The 12,130-nt window shown below is 57.0% G+C and overlaps 2 protein-coding genes across 2 annotated transcripts; one reads left to right on the top strand and one right to left on the bottom strand.

Moving 5' to 3' along the window:
• Nucleotides 1-7,800: 7,800 nt before the first annotated feature.
• GCG54_00004118 (uncharacterized protein) lies at nucleotides 7,801-9,519 on the top strand (the record flags this gene model as incomplete). Its single annotated transcript, XM_045404173.1, has 1 exon — nucleotides 7,801-9,519. One exon carries the CDS (start codon nucleotides 7,801-7,803, stop codon nucleotides 9,517-9,519), a length of 1,719 nt encoding a protein of 572 aa, XP_045264008.1.
• A 448-nt stretch (nucleotides 9,520-9,967) lies between these two features.
• On the bottom strand, nucleotides 9,968-11,500 carry GCG54_00004117 (uncharacterized protein; the record flags this gene model as incomplete). The annotated part of the gene is made up of 1 exon (XM_045404172.1): nucleotides 9,968-11,500. One exon carries the CDS (start codon nucleotides 11,498-11,500, stop codon nucleotides 9,968-9,970), a length of 1,533 nt encoding a protein of 510 aa, XP_045264007.1.
• Nucleotides 11,501-12,130: the final 630 nt, after the last annotated feature.

Below are 12,130 nucleotides of genomic sequence, written 5' to 3'. Positions count from 1 at the left end.
CAGCGAAGCACAAGGGCAGCGTAGAAAATTGCGCCTCACCGGGAGGGGGTGGGGGAGCTACGGTCTCACGAGAGCCATTGCCACATAATGGCACCCCTTGTGCGCGAGTGGAGTACTGGAAAGAGGTTAAGGTAGGGGAAAGGAGAGGAGGGTTGATGACTCGGCGAGAAACAGGAGGCGGAGGAAGAATCAGCGTAGGGGAAAGAAAAGAGGAGTGGAAGCGAACAATAGGGAGTCGGGCTAGAATGGGCAATTGTGAAGAGCAACAGAGAGACAGACAGAGAGACAGGCCCTGTTTGACAGCAGACACTCGGCCGAAACGGGGGGAAACAACGAAAGGAAAAGGCGGCAAGGCAAGTGTGCGCTGTGCTGCCGACTCTCAACGGTATCTGGCTGCGAGTGTGCGTGCGTGCTCGATTGGTATGGTATACCGCTCTGTTGTCTAGGTGTGTCTGCTTCTGTCGCTGATTCTGCGTCCCGGATTCCTTCTTGCTGGCTCTTCGCTGCTGTCGCAACGTGCTTTTTGGCCGTGGTCTGAGCCCAGGCGTCTCGCGCTGTCTCGCCTGCTCGCGACCAGATTTCGGAGCCGTTGGGGTTCTCGATGCTCGCTTTAGCAATGTCTCCTGCGGTGGAGCAGAACGTTGCGCGCGCGGGCTGGCTAAGATCAGAGAGCGTGCCGATAGAGACTCTGTTGCTGGCGATTGGCGTGCCTGTGCTGGTCGGTCAGTCTCTGTCGAAGGAGTCGAGGCTGAAGTGAGAAGACTCGGTGAGAGAAGTTGAGGAAGTGGGCTGCACCCGTGCTGAATTGTATTTCACCGGTCTGAGGGGTACTCATGAAAAGGACAGGGGTTCTTGAGACCACGCCACGCGAGAGGAGGAGCCGAGCATCTTCCCGCCCCTGCCGAGTGGATGGATTTCAGGCTGCCCGTCTGATGGGAACAGAGCAGCAGGGGTGGGGAAGAGGGCGCCATGGTACCGAATGTCGTGAGCAGTGCTGATCCTGTTTCTGCCTTTCCGTTGCGTCTCTTCTTGTGTTACCAGCAGCTGTCTGTTTGCTCCGTCTGCCTAGCTGGATTGCCCAAGACTAAGCGCCAGCAAGACCCCGAAGCTAATCTCAGCCGTGGGATCTGCTGATTCTCATGATCATTTACCGCAGCGAACGCCGCCAACGACAAAGCGCATCGTGGCCTCCGGGGTCGTCGGTTGGTTTCGGGAGACGAATGGTTGCTCAAGGCTAGGCATTGCCTAACATGTGGGCTTTCGGGTGCGAGTGCTTACGTGAAGTTGTCATTAATGACCCCATGCGGGCGACGACGTGATCTGACCAGACGAGGAGTCATCATACTTCATCGCCCGGCTAACACCCTGTACCGTGCCATGTAACCAGCAGGCCGAGGCAGCCAACCAATTCCCCTGCGGCCGCAAACCCCCCGGATTTGGCTCATTAATCATCTGTTTGCCAATCTGACCTCCACGCTTCTCAACGTTCCATCGGAAAGCGCCACGGTCCCGAGGGTCTGACACCGTTCACGTCTTTGACCAGGTTGGTAAGTCTCTGGAGAAGCTAAGTCAAAGAGGTGTGTACGTCCGCGGTCTGGCACCTATATCGTATGTGTGGGTGCTGGGAAGAGCCTCGTTGTTGGTTTTCTTTAGGGAAGTGCATCCGTCGCAACCCAAGGGCCGTCACCGCTTGTCCATGAGACGGCGCAAAGGTGTGGTAGATGGAAATGTCTCTTTGAGGCACAATGCGATGATGGCCCCCTGTCGCCTCCACTATAGCCGAGATAGACACGACATCAGTCCCAGAAAAACGGTCGACAAAGAATCTTGGGGATTTGGCGGGAGAAGCTTCTTCTCCATCTTGTCGGATCGAAGGTGCTCCGTTGGTCGAATCCCGATTCTCAATTGGCTGATTTCCCAGTCTATTGGCCGATCGGCCGGGCTGTCAGTTGACTCTGTCAGTGGCTTACATATGATTGAGGAGCATCAGCATCCTCCGCTCTAGAGGATGATGTAGCCGTGTCTGGTCCAGTAACCGGGCGTGCGTTCACCACCCACCACACCTACCAACAAGGCCACTGCCACCAACACCACCAACACCACCGCTGCCCAAGTCCACATGGCCAGGCCGCGCCGCCGCGCTGGGCCGTCAAGCGAGACGCTGTGTGAAGAGCCCTGCCGATTGTCGAAAAAAAAAAGTGAAGCTTGCAGGATACGCACTTTTGCGTCTCGACAGCCCCATGTCCAACCAGGCAGCCTTGACCGCCCTTGACGCCGCCCCCCTGCTTTAGCCGTCATCCATGGATGGCGGTCCGCCAGCGACTGATGATTTGACACAGCTGGCGACGACCCAGCAATTGACCGCGCTATCTGCAGCTCGCCCGTCGATTCCAGAAGAGTACCAGGCTGCGGTTTCTAGGTTCTCGGCCACGAAAGGTTGTCCTCTTCTGGAATTCGCATCTGTCAAATTGTTGGACGGTCGACCAGGTGCATCATGCGGATCATGCAAAATGGTCTCCCGGCAGAGAGCAAACACTCCCCATCTCTTCTTGGAAAATATGTCGGTCAACGGTTTTGGCCTTTTCAATGGCTAGGGCGCCTGCCGAGCAGGCCCTGCATGCGCGGCCACCACCAATAACGGACGCCTTAATCGATGCAGCTGATGAGGTCAGGGAACCACCCACTAATGGCCTCGTATCAAATCAACATCCGACGTTTCTCTGCATGAAGCCGTGCCAGTTGTGTGAGGCGAGGTGAAGTCAGTATTTCGCACCTACCGCACAAAGTACATGAGTTCGATCCCTGAACCAAGCTTGGTCGCCCGTCGGGTACACAAAGTTCGTCTTGTCTTGTCTTTCCAACAGCGACGGTGACGAGAAGGAAAGCAAGCATCGGGGAGTGAGGGGCATCGGCGTAGAGGGACGCAGGATACCGTGGCTGGTTTAAGCTCAAATGGGCAACCGGTGAGCTGGGAGTGTTATATGTGGATGGTTACCCAACGAGCCGAGAGAATCGATCCGTAATCGTATGAACAGACCCCGGGACGTTCAAATGAGGGTGTGCGTGAGTCTAGGTAGCTCGCATGTCTCCTAGTGTAGCGCGAATTATTTTGCGGCCCACTCGTGTGAAAAACACGTCAATCTCCCACCGCTGTTGGACTTCTCGTCAATGCTCTGCCCTTCTTCCGTCCTCCTCGCTGTTGTATCCGTGCAGAAACTTGCGTTTCTGTGTGACAGCAACCTTGGAATGCAGCATATTTTTCTTCTGGGCTGGCGGGAGTTGATAGGAGCGGGACGGTAGGATTGGGGGTGGCCCACTGCCACACACCCTAGCCCAGTGGCCGGCAACATGTGAATTGACGAATGACGGACGCGGAGGTCCAAATCCGATCGAGGTGCCGCTAGTGGTCAACTTTTTTTTTCTGGCAACTTCTGTGTATGCCAAGACCATCGACGGAGAGTTAACGAGAGATTTCAACCCTGAGAGTTCAAAGCGCGGCACCCTCGATCCATTACCGGACTTGCAGAGGCACTGCTCTTCCGAGTTAGGCTTGTAGACCTCCCCAGCTGGAAGTCGGCAAGCTGAGGGTTACAAGCCCGTGGGGATTGTTTGAACAGGCGGTATCCTTGGATGAAGGTCGGATCTGTATCGTTTGTCAACAACTTGTGGGCATTCGGTCAGGTCGAAATAACCTACAGTGTTCCATATGTAATGTAGGTGCAGCCGCACTTGCATGGTCCACCTGCGGAAGACGTTCCGTCACTCTAGCCTCCGCCGGAGCAAGGCCAACCTTGCACTCGGTGAAGGCAAAGTGGCCGAGCGGGCGGGCGGGAGACTCGGGCACCAGCATCGGCCCATGGCAAGGAGTGGATATATCCACCCGGTGAGAACGAACCTCAGGGACGGCCAGGTTTTCATCGGGAAACTTCCTCGAAAGCGGGTGGGGAGACGGTGATGACTTCTCAAGATTTGCGCTTGTCGTGGCAAGCAACCATTTGACTCATCGAAAGGCGGCTATAATGGGTAACCGGTTCTTTCCAGGGTCGCGGCACGGTGGCATTGTCAACGGCGAGGTGAGGCGGCTGGTTCCCGAGATGCAGCTCGGCGTCGTACACGGCGTCTGGACTCGGCCTGGGCGGCCAGCCGCTCAATCAATTCTCGGGGAAGTTGTTGAGGGGAAGGAAGTACAAGGGTCGTCTTGTTCCATCTGTGGGCGGGCAAAGACTGTGCGGCCTTTCATGAACTCATAGACACGTCCATGTTATGGCTGCAGTATTGCTTGAGTTATCGCAGGGGCGTCTCTGTACTTGGAACTGAGAAGACGGCCCCGTCCGGCCCTTCTTGACCCCCAAAGATGGTGCTGCCGGCAGTGATCAAAGTCTCGCAAGCCCCCCACAGAACCTGCATGGTGATGGAGGACAAGCAGCGAATGATGTGATGGTTTGGTGACTTGCAGAGAGGAAACAGCATCTCATCAAAGGGATGGACGCCCAGAATTTGTTGAGGAGGACGCTTGCTCCGACAGCTGGACGTGCTGCACAGTGACAGCAAGGCACGATGGGCAAGCATGGCGCAGAACCGAGAGAGGAAAGCGAGAGACCGAGAGGTGCCGTATGGCCAGGACGTCGGAAGAAGGGTGGCGCCGGCGAGTACCAGGACCAGATGGGATGAACATGATCTCAAGGATCTCCGAAGTTGGGGTAAAGCGGCCGTGAGGTAGGGTACCTAGCGAAGGATCAGGTGCAGCAACGCTGAAGTGAAAGATGACGGGACTGACTGGACCGGCCAATCGAGGAGCAGTAGATTCGGCTGCGATCGGACTACTCTGGGTTGGCACAAAAGCAAACCCCAGCAGTCGATTTTTTTTTGGGAGGATTGGCGAGGGATGGACGGATGGATGGGTGGATGGATGAATGGGNGATTTTTTTTTGGGAGGATTGGCGAGGGATGGACGGATGGATGGGTGGATGGATGAATGGGTGGAAAGCACGATGAAGGTGCAGCTGGCGTTCGAGCATCACGTGGGGTGCATCTCAAGTGCAGCGGCTTCCGGATGCAGAGTCGAACTATCCCAGCCCTTGGACAGACGGAAGGGCGTCTCTAGCGTCATTCTCATGGCGACTTCAAGCTGGACGTTCCTGGCACCTTGCCTGGTCGAGACAAGCTTGGTGATGGCAGGGCCTAGGCCAGCATGTCTCTGATGCCTCCTCCTGCCTTCCTTCCCGTCCTATCCAACTGCCAATGGAATTCATGTGCTGCTTCCTCCGTGCCGGTAGGAGCCTCCTTCCATTGGATGCTGCCCGGCACCCAGAACGGACGGGACGGCACAGAGCAGGCACATTACCTAAGGCAAGGCAAGGCGAGGCAGACAGACCACGGGCAAGCACGGTACTTCTGACTTCAGGTGAGGCAGGTGCAGGTGGTTGGGGGAAGGAGGAGTGGAGAGGCATGGAAGGTAAGGTCCGTCCCGTCTGTTGCTGCGTGTTTGTTTCCTCCCGTCATCGCCAGATATTTCAGCAACTTGGCCTCTCCCTTGCCTACCTACAGACATGCCTTGCGTACCTTTAGTACGTTAGCTACCTATCTTACTAGTTGACGATGCCATCATACCTACCTATCTTACCTAGGTACGAAGCCGTGTCTGCCTGTCTGCCTGCCTGCCCGTACCTTACCATACAGGGCAATGGAAGGTACCCGACCTTACCTTACGGCATGGAACGTACCCAGGCACGTATGTAATGTAGGGGGGCGTACTCTGTATCCGTGCTCATGCGGACCTGGTACGGTCTCGAAGCACAGGGCAGCTCTTGTGACGATCCTTGAAAAGACACGCCGCGCTCTCCAGGTCTTGTTTATTCCTTCTCGAGGCGGGCACTCCCGCGATTTGTTCCTTCTGCGATGCCTTGGCTGACACATGGACTGTTGAGATGCGTTTCTGGACAGCCCGCCAGATGGGTTGTCGTTGCGAATAAGGCATCCAGCTCCCGCAACACCGAAACGACAGATACGACATGTCCGAGGTCCGGTTACTCACGTCAACGGCTTGCACTCTATTTAGTGGCAAGTTCCCGTGTCGACTGGCCTGATGTGCTGCTTGCATGGCTTGCATCCGTCGCCGGAGGTACCACTGTGCCAGTCCCAAGCGGTCCGATTACGCGGCCGTCAGCCGTCGGCGACTGAGGATGGCATTTATATCATCTATCACATTCAAGTAATATATTCGGTCTCTGACCAACGGGATTCCAACTTGAGCTTATGGCGGCTACTGCCCGCATACTGCCTGCTGTGCCCTCTGCTCAGGCGCGATCTGGACCCAAGCTTGCAATCAGCCGTCTTCCCGAATGAAACAAGCCGGGCTAGCAACCACCCGCCTAAGGCGAGGTTCTTTACACTGCATAACGGCTGGCTGCTCCTACTGCCCTACGAGTGCTTTGTCTGAGACACGGCGTCTGGGAGATGGCGGGGCCCTTTTGAATTGAGGGGCAGCGAAGTGGCCGTTGGAGATTGTTGGAGTGAGGCGTCCGTGAAGAGGAAAAAGAAACCACGAGGCCGATAACGAACCTAACAAGGCAGGAGCCATGCAGATTCCAACCGCCATCGGCAAGTAAAGCAGTTTCAGTTGAGCTGGCCTCGACCGCGAGCTTCCAGGTTTGTTTTGCTTCTGCATTCTTGGCTTTCTAGCCTCCACTGCCTCCTACCTACCTACCTTGGGTAAGAAGGGAAGGTAGGAAAGGAAGGTATGCAATCTCCTGCCCACCTACCTAGGTTCCTTACATGCTGCTTACTCTCGGAATCGTACCTTCTTCCAACATGTGATGTGCCTGCCTTCCATAGGTAACTGAGAAGGCACGACACAGCAAACAACCATCTCATCGGAAGGACTTGCCTGGCCAGCCAGCCAGCAGCTGCCTCACCTCACATATCACCTTATCTGACGTCGGTCACCTTACCTGGGGAAGCCGTGGCTCTTGCCAAGGCGATGCGGCTTACGGAGTACAGGCAATGGAAGTCGCCACTTGGTTCTCTGAGTGGATGACACTGCCGTTGCAGGACCACCCCGTTTTTGATCCGCGCTTGTCCGACTGCCTCGGTGTGTAAGTTAAAATACCTTAAGGTAACGTCTGCAAAAATTCGGGCTTCGAAACCTCCCCCCCCCCCNCCCCCCTCCCCAGCCACTTTGAATCCAACATCTCGCGACTCGCGACTGAACTGGACCCTGGCACCAGCACAAGGGCAGTCAAGTCCACTTCCCTCTCCGGTCGAACCAACATCATTTTCCTTGCTCCCGCAGTCAGCCCTCTCGGCCCCAACCAATCAGCTCGCGCCCTCTCAGAGGCCGGTCGACGTCTGTCTGCAGCTACCTGCAGGGCAAGCACACAAACACACAAATCGGATCCCAGCATAATCATGCAAAATACCCACGTCCACGATCACGCCCAGCCGAACCCGTAACCTCCGCGCCTCTCCCCGGTCGCCCCGCCATCGTCTTCTACCGTTCCCGTTGGTCGCCCATCGCGGATAAGGCCAGCCAGGAGGAGACCTTCAGCGTTCCCCCGCTCTCTTTCGTCCTCCAACGTCTCACAGCATCGCTCGACGCGACCAACAACCCAGCCTTCGGCGATCCTTCACTTGATCACCCGTCCTTCCCCCACGCGCCACCTGTCTGTCGCTAACTCTGACGTTGACTGCCACAAGCAACGTGGTTCGATGTCGTGAAACATCTTCACTATACAACCTTTGCGCCATTGGACGACCTGGTCTCACTGGGCCTCTGAAACTTGACGTCGTCGTCGCCACAAGATGGAGTTGGCGTCGGACATAATACACGACATTATTCATCCTACGGCCGCCTTCACTGACGCCTCGAGACGCGAAATTACCCATAATGACAATGCCGATTCAAGGCAACCGCCATCGGCGGACTGGGATGCGTCCCAGCTCAATCCGAAGAACCGAATTGACAGTCTCGATCCCCTCCCCGACCCTCTCTGGCGGATTGACGGTTGTACGGGCCTCGGGACTCAGTTTTACGTCCTGCCGTTGTTCCTGAAGTCCATCACACCGATGCGCATCGATGCCTTCATTCCGGAGCAGTCGACCCAGTCACAAGAGGTTCGCCAACTGCTAGACCTTGACGTGGCTTTCCACACAAGAGACCGGACTCGGGTACAACAGCTCAACGTTGCCAAGCACATCCTCCGCGCTTTGCAGTATTGGACCAAGAGCCTCGTCGAACCCGAGTCACTCTTTACCTCGGTACCCTTTGGATCTCGGATCGTGTTCAAGGACCTATCGCTCGATATCAGGGCCATTCAGATCGAAGTCGCACCTACCTACTATCTAGAACGCCAGCTACTTTCATCAGCCGCTCTTTCTGAAATGTGGGGTCCTTCAGTCGAGATGCCCGAGTGCGTTGACATATCCGAAGTACACGTGGTCGAGCAGATTCACGACAGCGTATGCCTCGTTCGGATCCGAGGCACCGAGTGGATCTTCAAGACTTTGACCAGTTACACCAAATACTTGTATCATGAGATGAAACTACTCTTGTCAGCAAAGCCACACCAGAGCATCATGTCACGGCCAGTTCATCTTGTTACGAAGCAGTGCACCTTCGGAAGTAAGGTGGCGGTCCTTGGATTTACTCTAGAGTTCCACCGATACGGAACGATGAGGGACATCGTGCCATTCTTGCAGGCAAGCAACACATTGACACCGGCGGAGCAGTTCAAATGGGCCACACAGATCACCTCCGGTGTGGTACACTATCGGGAAACCTCTGGCACCTTCTACCCAGACCTACGTTTGGACAACGTCGTCCTGTCTGAAAATAGAGACGCCATCATGTGCGATTTTGAACAGCGCGGGGTATGGTGCGAGTTCGCCTCACCAGAAGTCAACGCCATCGAGTACATTCGTATCCTGGCCACCGACGAGAATATGCCTGACGATGCCAAAGACCACTATGTTGAACTTTTGAAGAGGTTGTGCCCGGACTTCGAGTCGCTTCAGGATAGAGAAGAGTACACAAACCCCGAAAGGGGCTACAACATTTGTTGGTGGGGGCTGAGTCCCCAAGAGCAGGAATCTTCAGAGGTGTATATGCTTGGAAGAGTGCTGTGGTGTTTGTTTGAAGGCGCCGGCGCTCCACAGCAAGCCTCTATATGGCAATCCTACCGTCGAGAAGCACATATCGAGTTTCCGGATTACCTCAGGACACCACCCAAACTGAGGGACCTCATTGATCATTGCACCCGCGGACGTCGAGCCACTCTTAACAGCAGAATCGTCAGAAAGGGGAGCAAGATGGCGTTTACGAATGCGGAGAACGGCGATGACCAGAAGGACATCAAGAAGGCCGCATCAGCCTGGTGGAAGAAGGAGATTTCCTGGGCAGAAGACTTCTTGGCCATGAGGGAGCGGATGAAGGCAAAAGGCGGCTGGAAGGACAACTACTTTGACAGACCCTCGTTGCGCGAAGTACTCGAACAGCTGGAGAAACTGCAGGCAGAGTCATGACGAGGGGCGTTGTGTGAGAAGGACGCACACTTAATCATGTAATTCATAGGAGGGGGGGCTAGATGAGTTTGAGTGATGGGTCATGGTATGTTAAATTACAGAACAAAACTCCGATTAAGATAAATGTACACCAGTTCTTGCACAAGCACCCCAAATAGGGCCTTGGGCTCAATGTTCTATGTACAGTAGCTGGGCAGTCTAGACGGAAAGATGGTGTGTGTGCAAAGAAACCTGCCTGGGGGATATTCAACAACAGAGAATCAAGGAAATGGCGACTTTAAAGAACAGGGGATTTGTCAAAAAGGGGAGGGTGGAAAAAGACGGAGGCAAATGTCGCAGACAGCCAGCCAGAAGAAGTGAAGCATGGTAGGAAAGCCGGTCCCCTCCATCAGGTGACAACAAGGTTTCTGGAGAAGAGCAGGTCTCTCTCTGTGCAGAAGACAGTGACTCACTTCACCCTCTTGCTGCCTCGATCCGGACCCTGACTCTGCCGTTTGGATCCCGTGGCAGGAGTCGAAGAGGACCCGACGCTCGCCCGCCTCCTCAGCCGCGACATGAGCGAGCGGAACTTTTCGACGTAGCTCGCGGGAGCTCCGTGGACGCCCAGCTGGTCCTGGATGGCCTCGAGGGTGTGCAGGAACGGCGCGGCGGCGTCCGGGGGGAGGAGGTCGAGGACGTTCAGCACGAAGCCCTCGTCGCGGTCGCCGACGAGGCGGAGGAAGAGGTTCCGGTCCTGCCGCGGGACGGACGCCGCCGTCCTCAGACCGGGGGGGACGAAGTCGCGGTTGCGCTCGACGACGCCGGCGAGGATGCGGACGAGGGCGCGGGCGGCGCTGGAGCGCTCCCACGGCTCGAGGGGCCGCTCGCGGTTGAAGATGTTGGTGCGGATGAGGGCGACGACGCCGGTGATGTGGCGGGCGGCCCAGGCGACGTCGCGGGGCCCTTCTGCGGAGGCGGGGCGGGAGGGGTCTCCTGCGGCGAAGGCGTCGAGCTCGTGCAGGACGCGGTCGACGCGCTGGGAGAGCTTGCGGAAGGGGTCGTTGACGGGGTCGGTGGAGCGCATCTGGGAGAGGAAGTAGTGGAAGAACTCGTCGTTGGCGAGGAGCATGCGGAAGACGGTGGCCTCGAGGTCGCGCCGTTTGATGGGGCTCTTTTTGCTGCGCCGGGAGGAGGAGGTCGGCGAGGAGAGGAGGTCGGGGCGGAAGTCCTCTGGGGCGGTGGAGGAGATGGCGGAGAGCATCTCGCGCACTTCCTGGATGCGATGGGGGATGGGCCGGTCGAGAGGGCGCGATGTGTCGCCTTCTTCCGAGGAATCGGATTCGTCGGATTCGTCGGAGGCATCCGAGTCATCGGAGTCGTCTCCGGTTCCGAAGTCGGGGTTGAAGACGTGAAGGCCGTCGGCGAGCACGTCTGAGTGGAAAGCTGATATGTCGCTGTACGGGTCGCCGATTTCCTCTGGGAAGCCGCCGGGCGTCATGGTCAGCGGAGACGCCGGGTCGTGGTCGTACAGCGTCTGCTTGACGACCTGGTCCAGGAGCCAGATCAGGTGCTTGCAAGGCAGCCCGTCCCGGCTGTCTGTCGCCCTGCAGGAGCAGTGAAGACCGTTCCAGCGGCTGCCGGGGCCTCCGATGCGGATGGAGCGGTGCACCAGCTCCGTCATCTCGAACCCGTAGTGGTTGTCGTGGAGGAGGCAGAGCTTTAGGGAGAGCTGCGGCGGCTTCTTGAAGGTCTTGCGGACGCGCTTGCGGTCCTCGGGAGACAGCCTGTCTAGTCTGTAAGATAGTTTGGAGGGAGACGTGACAACGTTTGGCTCGTCTCCCTCCCCGTTGTCATCGTCGTCGTCTTCGCTCATGGCGTCGTCGCTGCTTGAGCCGCTCTCGGACTCGGACTCGGAGCTGGAGTCGTGATACTCGGATGAGTCCTCGTCGTCTTGTTGTTGGGGCACTTGCCGTTGAGCCTGCGATCTGGTTGTGGGAGGCATCCTGGTGAGAGAAAGCTCTCTGAACTTGGAGACTGGGACGGCAGTGGTAGAAGACATTAGGCTGAGAAGGTGCGGCAGAGTCCTATATGCTTCCTGGAGACTGCGCGAGTTGGGGTCTCCATGGTGATACGTCCATCGACTTCTTATAGACCAGGCACGACGAGGCACATGTGCCGGAGGAGGGGCGGGGAGGGGCTGAGTGAGGCCAACGATGAAGAGACCCCCAGCCAGAGAGAGGAAAGATGCCGTTGGCGATGCTGGATTATTGTTGGAACCAGGGGGGCAGTGGGAGGAGGAGGCCCGACGAGACCTGGGCAGGGCCAAGTGCTCACGCGAGTGGTGGGCGTCAAGTCCCATGGAAATGATATGGGAAGCAGGAGGAGGGGGTGGGATGCGCGGTAGAAGGGAGTCAATGGCGAAGTGAGAGCAGCTACTGGCTGGCATCCCCCTGCGTCGAGGAGCTGGTCAGATTGACCTTCTAGAAAGACACAATTCCATTTTCCGTAGCGCGCATTTCTGTCCTTCTCCGGTCCCAGTCCCAGCGTCAGTGTGGTCCTGCGTGTCTGCGCTGGCCTTACCGCAGCCCGACCCCTGGCGCGCCCTGTCTTCGTCAACCCCCTTCATGGGAGC

This window comes from Colletotrichum gloeosporioides (assembly GCF_011800055.1).
Source record: "Colletotrichum gloeosporioides strain Lc1 chromosome Unknown consensus_48, whole genome shotgun sequence".
Classification (NCBI taxonomy): domain Eukaryota; kingdom Fungi; phylum Ascomycota; class Sordariomycetes; order Glomerellales; family Glomerellaceae; genus Colletotrichum; species Colletotrichum gloeosporioides.
This window is presented reverse-complemented; position numbering and strand designations above follow the sequence as displayed.